We start from the raw sequence: 16,634 nt of genomic DNA, 5'->3' as shown, positions 1-16,634 counted from the left end.
CAAAAGCGTCCGTACGTCATTTTTTGGGACCCGCCCACTCCCGGGCGTGAATTTTGCCCGGGAGTATAAATCCGACGCACATGCCTCGGAGTCGATTTTTTAGACGGGAACGCCTACCTTGCATATAATTAACGCAAAGTAGGTGTCCACGCTAAAAAATGACGCTAACTCCATGGACTTTGGCGCTAGACGCGTCTAACGCCAAAGTATAAATATGGAGTTAGTTTTGCGTTGGAATTGCGTCAAAAGAAACTACGCAATTCCGGCGCAAACGGAGTATAAATATGCCCCTGTGTCCCACAAAACCTTCCTCAGAAGATTCCATGAGATTGGCATACAAGCATTTGCTCTCAAATTGATCTGTTCTTTCATCTTGGGATGAGCCCAAAGTGTCAGCCTGCCACCCTTCACATCAGAGACCAAGAAACTGGTATAGAGATCCCACAGTGATTGACCCACAGCCCTACCCTTTTCAACATATACATGACACTGCGCACCAACATCACCTGATCACCAGACATCACCGTCATCTCCTACGTCAATGATACCCAATTTATCCTCTAACCTGACGGACCAGACAACCACCACCTAAGCCAACTTCACCGACTGCATGACCATGGTAGCAGACTGTATGTGAGTCAACTGCCTGAAAAACAACTCCAAAAAGATGGAAGTACTTGTCTTTAGCAACAAAAGCTCACATTGAATTCCATCCCGTGGCCGTCAAGGCTAGGACCAACGCCCACACCCACAGACCATGCATAGAGTCTAGGAATCATCCTAAATGAAAAGATCAACATGACGGCTGAGGACAAAGCAGTGTGCAACTCCAGCGTCAACATCTTGCTCATGCTGCGAAAAATCCTCAAATGGGTGCCTCAGAACACCAAACGGACCGACACTCAAGTACTCATCACCAGCAGGCTGAACTACAGCAACATTCTCTATGTCAGAATCTCCAAATTACTCCCACATAGACTCCAGGACATTGAGAACACCGTCCATGATTAATACTCAACCTCTCATGCTGCACCTATGTCACACCGTGTAGGAGGCTGACCTGGTCTGTAGTGGGTACCTAAGGTACTTACACCTTATACTAGGTCCAGTTATCCCTTATTAGTGAAATGTAGGCAGTGTCTAGAAGCCAGGCTCTCTGGGTATAGCTGTAGCTGAGTAGCCAAGGCTCATCTAGGAGACATGCAAAGCTAATGCAATACCACTGTAGTCACACAGTACTGACAAACATCAAAGAAAATACTCAGTGTTACAAAAATAAAGGTACATTATTTTGGTGACACAAATTCCCAAAATACCATAGAGACTAAAATCCCTTAGAAGTTAAGTACTGCATAAATTATATACACCAGTATGCAGAAATAGACATGAAAACAGTTAGAAAACGGTGCAACTAGTGAAAATCACAATCGTTAGAAATGGTCCTCGGGGAGCACAAACCATATACTAAGAAAGTGGAATGCAAAAGTCGGTCTCCCACCTAGGCAAGTGTAGTGTGTAGAGGGGAGCTGGGAGTACTAGAAAACACCAAAGGTAAGTAATAGAACTCACCACAGAGCCCAGGAAGGCAGGAGTAAATCACAGTAACTTTCCTAGAACACACAAGAATATGAGAAAGAAGATTATGTAAGAACCAGAAAAGACTGCAAGACACCAATGATGGATTCCTGGACCTGAAGACTTGTGGGAGAAGGGGACCAAGTCCAAAAAGCACAGAAGAGTCCAGGGAGAACAGGAGCCCCTGCTAACCTGGATGAAGGTGCAAAGAAAGAACACCTGGTGAAGAACAAGAGTCAGTACTGCACCCAAGAAGATGGATGCGAGTTTCTGGTTGTTGCAGATGGTGTCCCACGCCGGATGGACAAGTGCAGTCTGGATTGCATCGATGGATTCTGCCAACAAGCCTTGGCACATGCAAAGCTTGCAGTTAGCAGAAAATGGTGCTGCCCGGGACCAGGAGGGACCTGGTGGACTCTACCCAGGTGGGGGAGTTAGAGGGAGCTCTCAGCAACTCAGAGAGCCCTCAGAAACACAGGCAGTGCACAGAGTAGACCCACAGCACGGAGACAAAGGAGGAGGTGTGAAAAGGAGGCCCATGCAGCACTACAACAGAGGTCCCACGCCGCCGGAGAACCACGCAGGAAGCTGTGTGTCACAGGATAGAGTGCTGGGGGTTGGTGCTGCATGGTGCACAAAGAACTTCATGGAAGGATGCCTACAAACCTTGGCAACTGCAAAACATGCGGTGCCCAGGGGTATTGTCTTGAGTGGGGAGGCAGGCTCTTACCTGCACCAAAGTTGGACAGTAGGACGTCAGAACTGTCGGGCCACTTCAGTCTACCACCCGTGTTGCTGGGTCTTCAGGAGAGGGGACCCAAGACACTGGTTGTCGAACCAGAGGGGTGCCTGCTGAAGCAGGGAAGTGTAGGAGGCTGGCCTGGCTTATAGTGGGTACCTTGTGGTACTTACAGCTTGTGCCAGGTCCAGTTATCCCTTATTAGTAGATTAGAGGTGTTCTAGCAGCTTAGGCTGATAGAGGTAGCTATAGCAGAGCATCTTAGGCTTAACTAGGAGACATGCAAAGCTCCTACTATACCACTTACATCACTTAGCACTATATCATAAGAAACACAATACTCAGAGTTACTAAAAATAAAGGTACTTTATTTTAGTGACAATATGGCAAAAGTATCTCTGAGGATATAGGGCCAGATGTAGGAAGCCTTTTGCAACTCGCAAACGGCAAAAAACGCAGTTTGCGAGGCGCAAAAGGCTGAACGCGATGCAGAGTCACATTTTGCGAGTCGGTACCGACTCGCAAAATGTGATTCCGACTCGCAAATAGGAAGGGGTGTTCCCTTCCTATTTGAGAGCGCATCGCGATGCTGAGTTGCTTTGTGACCGCGAAAGCGGTCGCAAACCAACTCACAGTTACCATCCACTTGAAGTGGATGGTAACTCATTCCCAAAAAGGAAGGGGTCCCCATGGGACCCCTTTCCCTTTGTGAATGGCCACAAAATTATTTTTTCAGAGTAGGCAGTGGTCCTATGGAAAAACCGAAACCAAATGGTTTCGGAATTTTTTCTTTTTGCAGCTCGTTTTCCTTTAAGGAAAACGAGCTGCAAAAAGAAAAAAAAAACTGCTTTATTAAAAAAGCAGTCACGGACATGGTGGTCTGCTGTCTCCAGCAGGCCACCATCCCTGTGAGTGCCTAGACTCGCTATGGGGTCGCAAACTGCGACCCACCTCATTAATATTCATGAGGTGGGCCTTTGCGACCCCTTAGCGAGTCGCAGAAGGTGTTTGAGACACCTTTCTGCATCTCGGATTGCGAGTTGCGATTAGCGAGTCGCTATGACTCGCAAATTGCAAGTCGCAATTCAATACCTACCTACATCTGGCCCATACTCCCTTAGGAGGTAAGTAATATACACAAAATATACACACAAACCAAAATCAGGTAAGTAAACAGTTAGAAAAGTAGTGCAAACACTGTAGAACACAATAGAATGCAATAGGAGACAATAGGCCTAGGGGCACACAAACCATATACTCCAAAAGTGGAATGCAAACCACAAATGGACCCCAGGCCTAGTGTAGTGTGTAGAGGGTCCCTGGGAGTGTAAGAAAACACTAAGGGTGTACAAGATACCCCACCCCAAGACCCTGAAAAGTAGGAGTAAAGTTACCCTACTACCCCAGAAAGACAGCAAAGACGAGATAGAGGATTCTGCAAAGACAACAACTGACTGCAAAGCACTGAAGACGGATTCCTGGACCTGAGGATCTGCAAAGGAAGAGGACCAAGTCCAAGAGTCATGCAAGTGTCCGGGGGGGGCAGGAGCCCATAAACCCCGGATGAAGGTGCAAAAGGGCTGCCTCTGGGTGGAAGACGCCAAAGATTCTGCAACAATGGAAGGTGTCAGCAACTTCTCCTTTGGTCAGAAGATGTCCCACAGCGTGCTGGAGGATGCAGAGTTGTTTCCACGCAGAAAGACTGCAAACAAGCCTTGCTAGCCGCAAGAGTCATGGTTAAAGGTTTTGGGTGCTGCCAGGGCCCAGGAAGGACCAGGAGGTCGCCTCTCGGAGGAGGAGACAGAGGGGGTGCTCAGCAACACAGAGAGCCCATGAAGAAGCAGGCTGCACTCGCAGAAGCACCTGAGCAGGCATTCAGAAGATCTGAGCACGGCAGTCATCTCAGCAAAACAAAAGGGAGTCCCATGAAGTCGGAGTCCAACTCAGCGAGTTTGGCAATGTAGGACGGAGTGCTGGGGACCTGGGCTAGGCTGTGCACAAAGGAAGTCTTGCAAAAGTGCAAAGAAGCCTTAGCAGCTGCAGTTCATGCAGTACACAAGATTACTGTCTGGCGTGGGGAGGCAAGGACTTACATCCACCAAATCTGGACAGAAGGGCCACTGGACTGTCGGGACACTTGGATCCAGCTCCTGTGTTCAAGGGACCACGCTCCTCAAGATGAGAGGGGACCCAGAGGACCGGTGATTGTAGGAGGCTGGCCTGGTTTGTAGTGGGTACCAAGGGGTACTTACACTCTGTACCAGGTCCAGTTATCCCTTATTAGTGTAGAACAGGTGTTTCTAGCAGCTTAGGCTGGTAGAAGGTAGCTATAGCTGAGCAGCTTAGGCTGAACTAGGAGACATACAAAGCTCCTACTATACCACTGGTGTCATATGCATAATATCATAAGAAAACACAATACACAGATATACTAAAAATAAAGGTACTTTATTTTTATGACAATATGCCAAAAGTATCTCAGTGAGTACCCTCAGTATGAGGATAGCAAATACACACAAGATATATGGACACAATACCAAAAATATGCAGTAATAGCAAAAGGAAGTAATGCAAGCAGTGTAAAGTTACAATAGATGCAAAAGGAGCACATAGGTACAGGGGCAACACAAACCATATACTCCAAAAGTGGAATGCGAATAACGTATGGACCCCAAACCTATGTGAGCTTGTAGAGGGTCGCTGGGACTGTAAGAAAACAGTGAGGGTTAGAAAAATAGCCCACCCCAAGACCCTGAAAAGTAGGTGTAAAGTGCACCTATATTCCCCAGAGAGCACAGAAGTTGTGATAGGGGAATTCTGCAAGAAAGAACAACACCAGCAATGCAACCAAAGTGGATTTCTGGACGAGAGTACCTGTGGAACAAGGGGACCAAGAGTCACGACAAAGTCGAGATTGGGCAGATGCCCAGGAAATGCCAGCTGAGGGTGCAAAGAAGCTGCCACCAGATGGTAGAAGCTGTGGATTCTGCAAGAACGAAGAGGACTAGGAACTTCCCCTTTGGAGGATGGATGTCCCACGTCGTGAAGAAGCTTGCAGAGGTGTTCCCATGCAGAAAGACCGCAAACAAGCCTTGCTAACTGCAAGGGTCGCGGTAAGGGTTTTTGGATGCTGCTGTGGCCCAGGAGGGACCAGGATGTCGCCAATTGCGTGAGGAGACAGAGGGGGCGCCAAGCAAGATAGGGAGCCCTCACAGAAGCAGGCAGCACCCACAGAAGTGCCAGAACAGGCACTACAAAGAGGAGGGAACTGGAGCTCACCCGAAGTCACAAAAGAAGATCCCACGACGCCGGAGGACAACTCAGGAGGTTGTGCACTGCAGGTTAGAGTGTCCGGGACCCAGGCTTGGCTGTGCACAAAGGAAATCCTGGAAGAGTGCACAGGAGCCGGAGCAGCTGCAAATCACGCGGTACCCAGCAATGCAGTCTAGCGTGGGGAGGCAAGGACTTACCTCCACCAAACTTGGACTGAAGAGTCACTGGACTGTGGGAGTCACTTGGACAGAGTTGCTGAGTTCCAGGGACCACGCTTGTCATGCTGAGAGGGGACCCAGAGGACCAGTGATGCAGTCTTTTGTTGCCTGCGGTTGCAGGGGGAAGATTCCGTCGACCCACGGGAGATTTCTTCAGAGCTTCTAGTGCAGAGAGGAGGCAGACTACCCCCACAGCATGCACCACCAGGAAAACAGTCGAGAAGGCGGCAGGATCAGCGATACAAGATTGCAGCAGTCGTCTTTGCTACTTTGTTGTGGTTTTGCAGGAGTCCTGAGCAGTCAGCGGTCGATTCCTTGGCAGAAGGTGAAGAGAGAGATGCAGAGGAACTCTGATGAGCTCTTGCATTCCTTATCTAAAGAATTCCCCAAAGCAGAGACCCTAAATAGCCAGAAAAGGAGGTTTGGCTACCTAGGAAGGAGGATAGGCTAGCAACACAGGTAAGAGCCTATCAGAAGGAGTCTCTGACGTCACCTGCTGGCACTGGCCACTCAGAGCAGTCCAGTGTGCCAGCAGCACCTCTGTTTCCAAGATGGCAGAGGTCTGGAGCACACTGGAGGAGCTCTGGGCACCTCCCCTGGGAGGTGCAGGTCAGGGGAGTGGTCACTCCCCTTTCCTTTATCCAGTTTTGCACCAGAGCAGGGCTGGGGGATCCCTGAACCGGTGTAGACTGGCTTATGCAGAGATGGGCACCATCTGTGCCCATCAAAGCATTTCCAGAGGCTGGGGGAGGCTACTCCTCCCCAGCCCTGACACCTTTTTCCAAAGGGAGAGGGTTTAACACCCTCTCTCTGAGGAAGTCCTTTGTTCTGCCTTCCTGGACCAAGCCTGGCTGGACCCCAGGAGGGCAGAAACCTGTCTGAGGGGTTGGCAGCAGCAGCTGCAGTGAAACCCCAGGAAAGGCACTTTGGCAGTACCCGGGTCTGTGCTAGAGACCCGGGGGATCATGGGATTGTCTCCCCAATGCCAAGATGGCATTGGGGTGCCCATGATCTTAGACATGTTACATGGCCATGTTCGGAGTTACCATTGTGACGCTATACATAGGTATTGACCTAGTGCACGCGTGTAATGGTGTCCCCGCACTCACCAAGTCCGGGGAATTTGCCCTGAACGATGTGGGGGCACCTGGCTAGTGCCAGGGTGCCCACACACTAAGTAACTTAGCACCCAACCTTTACCAGGTAAAGGTTAGACATATAGGTGACTTATAAGTTACTTAAGTGCAGTGGTAAATGGCTGTGAAATAACGGGGACGTTATTTCACTCAGGCTGCAGTGGCAAGCCTGTGTAAGAATTGTCAGAGCTCCCTATGGGTGGCAAAAGAAATGCTGCAGCCCATAGGGATCTCCTGGAACCCCAATACCCTGGTTACCTCAGTACCATATACTAGGGAATTATAAGGGTGTTCCAGTATGCCAATGTGAATTGGTGAAGTTGGTCACTAGCCTGTTAGTGACAATTTGGAAAGCAGAGGGAGCATAACCACTGAGGTTCTGGTTAGCAGGGCCTCAGTGAGACAGTTAGTCATCACACAGGGAACACATACAGGGCACACTTATGAGCACTGGGGCCCTGGCTGGCAGGGTCCCAGTGACACATACACTAAAACAACATATATACAGTGAAATATGGGGGTAACATGCCAGGCAAGATGGTACTTTCCTACAGTGATGAAGAAGCTTTGTGCCTGCGTTAGCAGGGGGAAGATTCCGTCGACCCACGGGAGAGTTCTTCTTGGTTTCCAGTGCAGGGTGAAGGCAGACAGCCCTCAGAGCATGCACCACCAAGAAACAGTGGAGACAGCCGGCAGGATTAGGCGCTACAATGTTGCTGGTAGTCGTCTTGCTACTTTATTGCAGTTTTGCAGGCGTCCTGGAGCAGTCAGCAGTCGATCATTGGCAGAAGTTGAAGAGAGAGATGCAGAGAAACTCTGGTGAGCTCTTGCATTCATTATCTGAAGAGAAACCAACAGGAGAGACCCTAAATATCCCTCAGAGGAGGATTGGCCACTTAGACAGGTAAGCACCTATCAGGAGGGGTCTCTCACATCACCTGCTGGCACTGGCCACTCAGAGGCCTCCATTGTGCCCTCACACCTCTGCATTCAAGATGGCAGAGGTCTGGGACACACTAGAGGAGCTCTGGGCACCACCACTTGGGTGGTGATGTACAGGGGAGTGGTCACTCCCCTTTCCCTTGTCCAGTTTCGCACCAGAGCAGGGACTGCGGGATCCCTCAACTGGTGTAGACTGGCCTATGCAAGGAGGGCACCATCTCTGCCCTTCAAATCATTTCCAGAGGCTGGTGGAGGTTACTCCTCACCAGTCCTTAACACCTATTTCCAAAGGGAGAGGGTGTAACACCATTTCTCAGAGGAAATCCTTTGTTCTGCCTTCCTGGGACTGGGCTGCCCAGACCCCAGGAGGGCAAAAACCTGTCTGAGGGTTGGCAGCAGCGGTAGCTGCAGAGAAAACCCCAGAGAGCTAGTTTGGCAGTACCCGGGGTCCATGCTGGAGCCCCGGTGATGCATGGGATTGGCACCTCAATACCAGATTTAGCATGGGAGGACAATTGCATGATCTTAGACATGTTACATGGCCATATTCGGAGTTACCAGTGTGAAGCTACATATAGGGATTGACCTATCTGTAGTGCACACGTGTAATGGTGTCCCCGCACTCACAAAGTCCGGGGAAATTGCCCTGAACAATGTGGGGGCACCGTGGCTAGTGCCAGGGTACCCTCACACTTACTAACTTTGCACCTAACCTTCACTAAGTGAGAGACATATAGGTGACTTATAAGTTACTTAAGTTCAGTGTAAAATGGCTGTGAAATAACGTGGATGTTATTTCACTCAGGCTGCAGTGGCAGTCCTGTGTAAAAATTGTCTAAGCTCCCTATGGGTGGCAAAAGAAATGCTGCAGCCCATAGGGATCTCCTGGAACCCCAATACCATGGGTACCCAGGTCCCATATACTAGGGAATTATAAGGGTATTCCAGTGTGCCAATCAGAATTGGTGAAAATTGTCACTATTCTGTAGTGACAATTTTAAAAGCAGAGAGAGCATAATCACTGAGGCTCTGGTTAGCAGAGCCTCAGTGATACAATTAGGCACCACACAGGGAACACATATAGGCCACAAACTATGAGCACTGTGGTCCTGACTAGCAGGATCCCAGTGACACAGGCAAAAACAAACTGACACATAAGTAAAAATAGGGGTAACATGCCAGGCGAGCTGGTACTTTCCTACACATGTGGGCTCTGTTACAGAGAATAGAGGAAGGGATTGAGGGGAGTGGTGGGAGTCCTGGAACCAAAAAGCAACGAATTGAGGCATTAGTCTTCTACGGAGATGTCGAAGCTTGGAACGGATGGTTAGAAAAAGTCTCAGAGGCAAGCACACAAAGTTATTTGAAAGGCATTACGCGTGTGAACAGAAACGGTAAAATGATCGTCAGACTTTAGCCCAAAGCAAGCAAAAGAAAGACAGAGAGAAAGGAGGACAAGAAGGTTAGGAAATAGTGGCGAAATCAAGGATGAAAAAGAACAGAGTGAAATAAAGAGGCAGGAAGTGTAGGGTGGTGGAAAAAATAGGAATACGCTGGAATCAAAACTAGGCTGACTTAGCTTTCGACACCCTGACATTCCTAAGAAAATGCTTATACTAGATGGAGTCAACACTGAAAAGCAACTTCAACTCTTGTCAATATTCTAGACTCGCCTTTTAGAGCTCCTTTCCCTTTACTACTCTCTGATCTCTTTCAAACTGTCTCTCGGGCCACTTTAGAACTCTCACATACATCCACAACACAACATGTGACTCGTCCAGCAAGGATCAGACACAAGTACAATACCATGGACACGGGATACAAACAAGACACAAGACTAATAAACAAGACACAACAGTGTGATACCCTGCACTTTTTTGTTTTAAATTAACCATTGCGTTCCATGATCAGTTTGTATTTTTCCCCTTACGTCAGAAATGCTGCAATCTCCTGTACACAATAGCTTTATGCACTGAAAACTATCTCTTCATATCAATTGATGCCTTCAACCTTTCACTGGCTCTTACTCTAAAAGGCGCTGAGGCTCCGCAAATGGTATGCTTTACGAAAAACAATATAGAACTGCTTTTTAAAAGTTAGCTGTATTGAGAGATAGTTAGCAAGCGCAGGCTGGATCTCGAACCATTTCCAATGCCTCAGGGAGTTGTCACTTACTTGCATCATTGTGTCGTCTACACTTGTGGTAACCTTTGAAAGGGTTTCCAAAATGCCAACTACTGCCTCCACAGCTGCAAATGTAGTTATGGGTGTTTCTGCTGCAGTTACGTTAGAACTAAGATTTTCAAGATAAACTGGTATTTCTGATGGTGGCTTTGACTGCAATTCCTAAAAAAGAACAGAATTTTGTTATGAAAAACTGCATTCACATTGCAGCATCAAAAATGCTAACATTGCTATATTTGCTTAAAATGACCAGCTACACTGTTTATTCTATTGTTCACAGCAAACAATCTCATTAAAACACAATCATTAAAACATTTACAAGTCAAATATAAATAGGCAAAAAACATTTTATCACTAAATGGTGTGGTGTGGGGTGCTTTAGAAACACATCTATGTTGATTTACAAAGGGATGGCAACCACAACACATAAAACAAAACTTGTAACATTATGGGGGTCATTACGACTCCGGCGGTCGGCGGTGCTATGGAGGAAAGTACTGCCAACAGGCTGGCAGTACTTTCCTCCATATTATGACATTGGCGGTTTGGCTGAAGCCAAACCGCAAATGTACCACACCGACTGCCACGGCGTTAATGGCCTCCAGGCTGGAGAAATCTATCTACAGCACGGCAGCCGTCACTGTACCGCCTGAGGGATTATGAACCTGCGTACTGCCATGGTTTTCGTGGCTTCCTTACCACCACGAAAACCATGGCGGTTAGCACTATCAGTGACAGGGAATTCCTTCCCTGTCACTGATAGGGGTCTTCCCCTTCCCCCTCCCCCTCCACAGGTTTTCCCCCATCCCCCTTTCCTCTCCAGACCCCCTCCTTCATACACACCCCTCTTTTCACACGCACACATGCATACACACACCCATTCCCACATTCATCCACGTATGCATACATCCATTCACACACAGATCCGCACATACTTACATACATACAAGCAGATACACATTCACACAACTCAACATACACACACTCTCACCCCCAAACATGCACACACATACAACACGCAACACACACCCCCACACACGCATGCACAGACATACACACACACCCTCACACACACATACAACACCCCCTTCCCCTGTCGGAGCACCCACTTACCTTTGTGTAGAGGGTCCTCCAGCAGGAGATGGGATGGGGCGCCGCTGCCAGCAGCAGCGTCCGTCAGCAGAACACTGCCAGGCTGTATTAATTTATTCTCAAAATACGGCTGGCAGCAGACTACTGGTGTGGCGTTGCTGCTGGCAGCAGTGCCACATTAACGCCATCTGCAGGCATAGCCACAGCCGGATTTCCGCCATCCTTCTGGCGGAAATCTGGCTGTGGTCATATTATGGCGGACGGCTGCTAGCTGCGGCGATGGTCTATTGGCGGCCTTCGTCGTGGCGGTAGGCGTTTTTTACCGCCAAGGTCCAAATGAGGGCCTACATCTTTTTAACAGCCACCATAGAAATTATCCATCCACACAGAATTCTAATAAGATGCTCATAAAAATGGCAATACTTAAAACCACTGTATTTTTGTATTAATCCTGTTAGCGCAATGTTGTCATTACATACTTCTGCAAAATTTCGAAACTAGTAGATCAAATTTTATCAACCTTACTAAGATGAGATGCTGAGTCAGTCCATCAGGTTTCAAATTTGCCAACACCTTCTCGTTGCTAACCCAAATGTCTTAATTAGAAATTACGAATGAAAGTGTATGTATTTTGAATTATGAAACCTGTAGAAAATAATGTAACGTAGAAAAATTAATGTGCATGTTTGAATTGTGACCTCGGAGAATGGCCACCAATGTTCACAAATCATACGAAATGAATTATAGACACATATGAAATATTGAAAATGTGTTAGATAAATGTAGTAATATGTCATATTGAGAGTTATAATCTATGCCTTAACTTATTAATTGTAGGCCTTAACTTAGCGAGTGTCTTGGCCTAGTTTGCCAGGCCTCATGCAAAAGCTGTATTTCCTAACATTTAATGGAAAATTCTGACAGAATGAACTAACCGTGAACTGCTCATTGTTTTAATAAAATGCTTAGCCGAAGCTTTCTATGAGAACCGACGGACAGGAGATGAGGTTTCTTGTAATATATCAAAAAGTGTGTAATATGCTCTAGATGTACTTCCCCAGGACATGAACAATGAAGACACTGACTGGAGAAGAAGATGCAACAATTTTGATACCTGACGAGCCGGATGATGAGAACATCGTAAAGCGGACCTATTGACAACATGTAAAGTGTGAAGTATTAGAATTCATAGATTTGGTACACGGACACTATTGGGTAGAGTAATAACGTACGATTAATTGACCAATTGGAAATTGGGGGATAGTTTGGGTGACTTTGATATAACAACGTGACAGAGGGAAAATACTTCAGATGATGTAAGGAGATAGATTACTGGACCAGAGATGGAGAGTGACTTTGGGAGACTTAGAAGAGATTAGAGATTCTGTCATTGGGGTCATACTCTCTGACTGAGAGCCTGATGTGTTGCTGATCGACTGATGACCTGGAGATGAAGACTGATTCTGTTTTGCTGACCCATGCCGAACTAGGTAGATATGACAATATGACTGAAGTGTATTTTTATGCCTTTTCTTTCTAGGTACCAACTGCGCTGTCTTAGTAGTATTTCTTAGCTAGATGTTTTCTAAATTCTTGTTCCTAAATTGTTTTGCATGAAGTCCCACATGCTGATGCTAATCTGGGTTAGATGAGGGTTCCCTTACATGACGTTTGACAGACTACAGAGATAATGGTTGACAGACTGTTTTGCTGAACTTCATGGACAGAGTTGAATTATTGAAGTTTATTCTTTTATTGATCTGTGCTAATGCTCTAGAGTGTACTATGATGAACGCTTTGATTAGATTATGTTTTTGGCCCCTTTTGACTAATTAATATTGTTCTCACATGCATTGAAATGAGCTTCATTTAATCTCTTATGACTTAGGGGGTGATTCTAACTTCGGCGGGCGGCGGAGGCCGCCCGCCGAAGTTCCCCCACCAAAATACCGCTCCGCGGTCGAAAGACCGCTGAGGGTATTTTGGGATTTGCCCTGGGCTGGCGGGCGGCCGCCAAAAGGCCGCCCGCCAGCCCAGGGCAAATCAACCTTCCCACTAAGATGCCGGCTCAGAATTGAGCCGGCGGAGTGGGAAGGTGCGACGGGTGCAGTTGCACCCGTCGCGTATTTCAGTGTCTGCTAGGCAGACACTGAAATACTTTGTGGGGCCCTCTTACGGGGGCCCCTGCCGTGCCCATGCCATTGGCCCCCAGGGGCCCCGCGGCACCCCCTACCGCCATCCTGTTCCTGGCGGACGAACCGCCAGGAACAGGATGGCGGTAGGGGGTGTCAGAATCCCCCATGGCGGCGGTAAACCGGCGGGAGACCGCCGGTTTACCCTTTCTGACCGCGGCCAAACCGCCGCGGTCAGAATGCCCTGCGGGGCACCGCCGGTCTGTCGGCAGTGCTCCCGCCGACCCTGGCCCCGGCAGTCTGAGACCGCCGGGGTTAGAATGAGGGCCTTAGTATTGTAAACTAAAGGGAAATAAAAAACCTATACTAAGGTGTGGTTATTCATGACTGAAAAGTCATGGTGTGACGCTTATTGGCTTTAATTGATTATTGATTAATGATTTGCCTAATTATTATTGATTTTTGTGAATTGATTACTATGAATGATGGTCACATTAAAACAAGGACATTCCAAGCGAATCAAAAGGTTAATCGACCTATACGCGTCACCTTGTACGTTTACTTATTAAGGCCCGACGCATTAACATCGTCCAGAGCTTAACTCCAGCACGTGAATTCAGGTGCTCAGCTCTGGCACTTAAGTTTATGACAGTCTGCCACATGGTGAAACTAGTCTGTCTAATTTAGAGATGCACACAACAGTTTTTTATTAATTCAATATACATTAAAAATAGCTAATATCTGCCACACAATCCTTTCTTACAGTTTTGGGGAGGGTGGAAGTGTCTGAATTGTCACACTTGTGGGAGTGTGATGCTTAGTAGTCGTGACACTGACACTGCTGGCAGGGGCAGCGGATAATGTAAGATGCAGTGGGCTCCTGAAGAGGGTCCGACCCCTTATTTATTCTTTTATTGTTTTTACAAATTCAGCACTGCCACATCCCACTTCTGAAGAAGAACTGACTCACAGGACAATCTAAGCTGCCTATTCAAAGGGAGCAGTGAGGAACATTCATTTCAGCATCTTGAACCTAGATACAACTGCACCATGAATATATCACAGGCAACCAGCAAGAGTGCTACTGATTTCCATCTATAAAGAAATGCTGTTTTGCACAAATGTTGCTTTCAAGCAGGAACAACTTAAAATAGCATTTCAAAATGGGTAAATATGCTCATGTTCAGCACTGAATTTCAGTGGTTTAGTGTGAGTAAATCCACTCCCTTTTTAGGTCGAGCGTTAGCGTTCGGCCTGCTGTATACTAAAGTTAACAACAGAGTGAGTTCCAGCGTTCTGATTTGTTAGTTGCAGTGTCCTTAAAAAATCATTGCTTGCTAGTGGTCAGTTCTGCCTCTTTGTCCTGCCTTTTTTCACTTTGGGAGTAGCACAAAGTACTGTGTTATTACGCTGTGTCCTGTTTATCTCTTCTGTAGGGGACTTTTTTTTTGGCATTTGCCTGTTTCACCTCAACAGTGTGGGTGCTTGTCAGTTACTCCTCCCCACCAGCTCCCTCTGTAAACATAAACCAACAGCAGAGGGGGGCTTTTCCATGGCCAGCTCACCCTCACTCTCTTCCTTTTATTTTCAGTCTGTGTGGCAATAAAAGTCCAGTCAGTAATTTATAACGCTATGAGCTCTAACTGGAGCAAACACAAGACTATTGCATTCCAAATGCTTGTTTTTAAGAGCCTTCAAATCTGTGTGAGCACTGTTTTTGATTACAATCTTACTCTGATTTCTGTAGACTAGAGAAGATCTGGTGGGGAGAAAACAGCAAAGCCATGTTTACTGTCTTTACTCGCAACGTGTGTTTGTGTTTTTTGTTTTGTTTTTTGTTTAAAGGTGTATTTACAAATGCGTCTCCCAGTTAGTGACCTTGATTCGTTAGCTTTGATCATTTGCATCTTTAGTTTGAAATGCGTTGTAACGAACAAGCTTTGACACGGGATATTTTACCGTGAGATTTTTGGTAGTCCCCTTGCCTCCGAGCTTGATGCTATCCACTTCTCATCGATTTATTCCACCGTTAAAGCCTCTCCCCGATGTGTGATATCGACAATTACCCGCTCGGTACAATGGGATTCTTGGTCTGCCATACGCTGGATTTAACTTGAGGTAGTGTACATCCTCTGAAGTCAGGGAGGTGTAAAATTGGGTTGACAGTTGAGTGGCCCCTTCTTCCCCTTCATTGAGCATGCAGTGTGCCGACCTGTCTGCCCGGGGGAGGCGGCGGTCGGCGCTCCTCCAGCAGCTGTCGGTATTGTTCAAGGAGCCGATTTACTGTTGAGGACAATGGAGGGGGCTTTGCTTTTTAAAGAGCTGCGTCGCCGAAGCTCGAAGAGCGAAAGATAATTACGCAGCTCATACATCGATTACGAGTGTAAAAGTTTATGAACAAATGTTTGGAGGCAGCCGTTGGGGAGTGTATCCCATGTGTGTACATCTCACGTCCCCGTCACAAATCGTGCCTTTGCCATCTTTTCACTGGTGATGCTTGCGCAGTTCATGCAACTGTTTGTACCGAGCACGCATAGCAAACAGAAATGCAATCCCCATCGTTTTTAGGTTCCTTGCTAATTCGGGCTGTTCAAACGGTGCTAATACTGCCGACCACGCCCACGAAGGATTGGTTTTCTTTGTTCATCAATAATTGAACAATCGCTGGTGCCAGCCCCTTTATAATGACGGAGACTGGTGAGGATTTGCTATAATTAAAGGCTTACTTTCCTCCATGATTTGTGCATGTTTATTATTTTTTTTTAATTGAAGAGTGACCCTGATTAAATGCTAACTCAAAAAAGTGGATCGAGAGGGTAGGTTTTCCTTGGTGTCCGGTTTCAGCAATACATTTATCCATTTGAGTTTGGTAGTACGCTTGTTCGGCTGATTGTGTGAAATAAAAAAAAGTGTGACTGCCATATAAATGGTTTTATTACACTTTTGCAATGTCTTTGATGGTTCTAAGTTACCTGTTAATCTGCGTGAAAGTGGTTGAAATTCTGTTTGGTTGTTTCGCATATAATAGAGATCTCATGTTGGATAGTGTCTGACAAGTTTAGAATAGACTACTTACTGTATTGCCTAGTAGCAGATTATATTGGGTTAGTAATTGGCTATGTTTTATTGGCAAGTGATGATTGCACCTGCTTGTTGATGTGGATACTCATGTAAAATGACAGACCTCTGAAGACCCACAGGTGAAGCAAACAGACATCACTGGCAGAGTTGTACTGCTGGCTCACCTTCTGACTTGGAAGCCATTGCTGCAAACGTTGCAAGAATAATTGCCAGATAGGAAAACAATATCATCCTTGCAAAAATATTCAGATCCACACTGCAT

General features: G+C 46.9%; 1 protein-coding gene across 3 annotated transcripts in view; it reads right to left on the bottom strand.

Annotated features, from left to right (window-relative positions):
* Positions 1–16,634, bottom strand: part of LOC138296692 (adhesion G protein-coupled receptor F5-like) — a 1,076,691-nt gene that overhangs the window by 122,817 nt on the left and 937,240 nt on the right. For all 3 annotated transcript variants that reach the window (XM_069236057.1, XM_069236058.1, XM_069236059.1), the window contains one exon: positions 10,059–10,229. In XM_069236057.1, the coding sequence (XP_069092158.1) occupies positions 10,059–10,229 (171 nt within the window). The remainder of the gene's footprint in view (positions 1–10,058; positions 10,230–16,634) is intronic.

The sequence above is a fragment of the Pleurodeles waltl genome, chromosome 5 (assembly GCF_031143425.1).
Source record: "Pleurodeles waltl isolate 20211129_DDA chromosome 5, aPleWal1.hap1.20221129, whole genome shotgun sequence".
Taxonomy (NCBI): Eukaryota; Metazoa; Chordata; class Amphibia; order Caudata; family Salamandridae; genus Pleurodeles; species Pleurodeles waltl.
The sequence above is the reverse complement of the archived record's forward strand: the minus strand, read 5'-3'. Positions and strand labels throughout refer to the sequence as shown.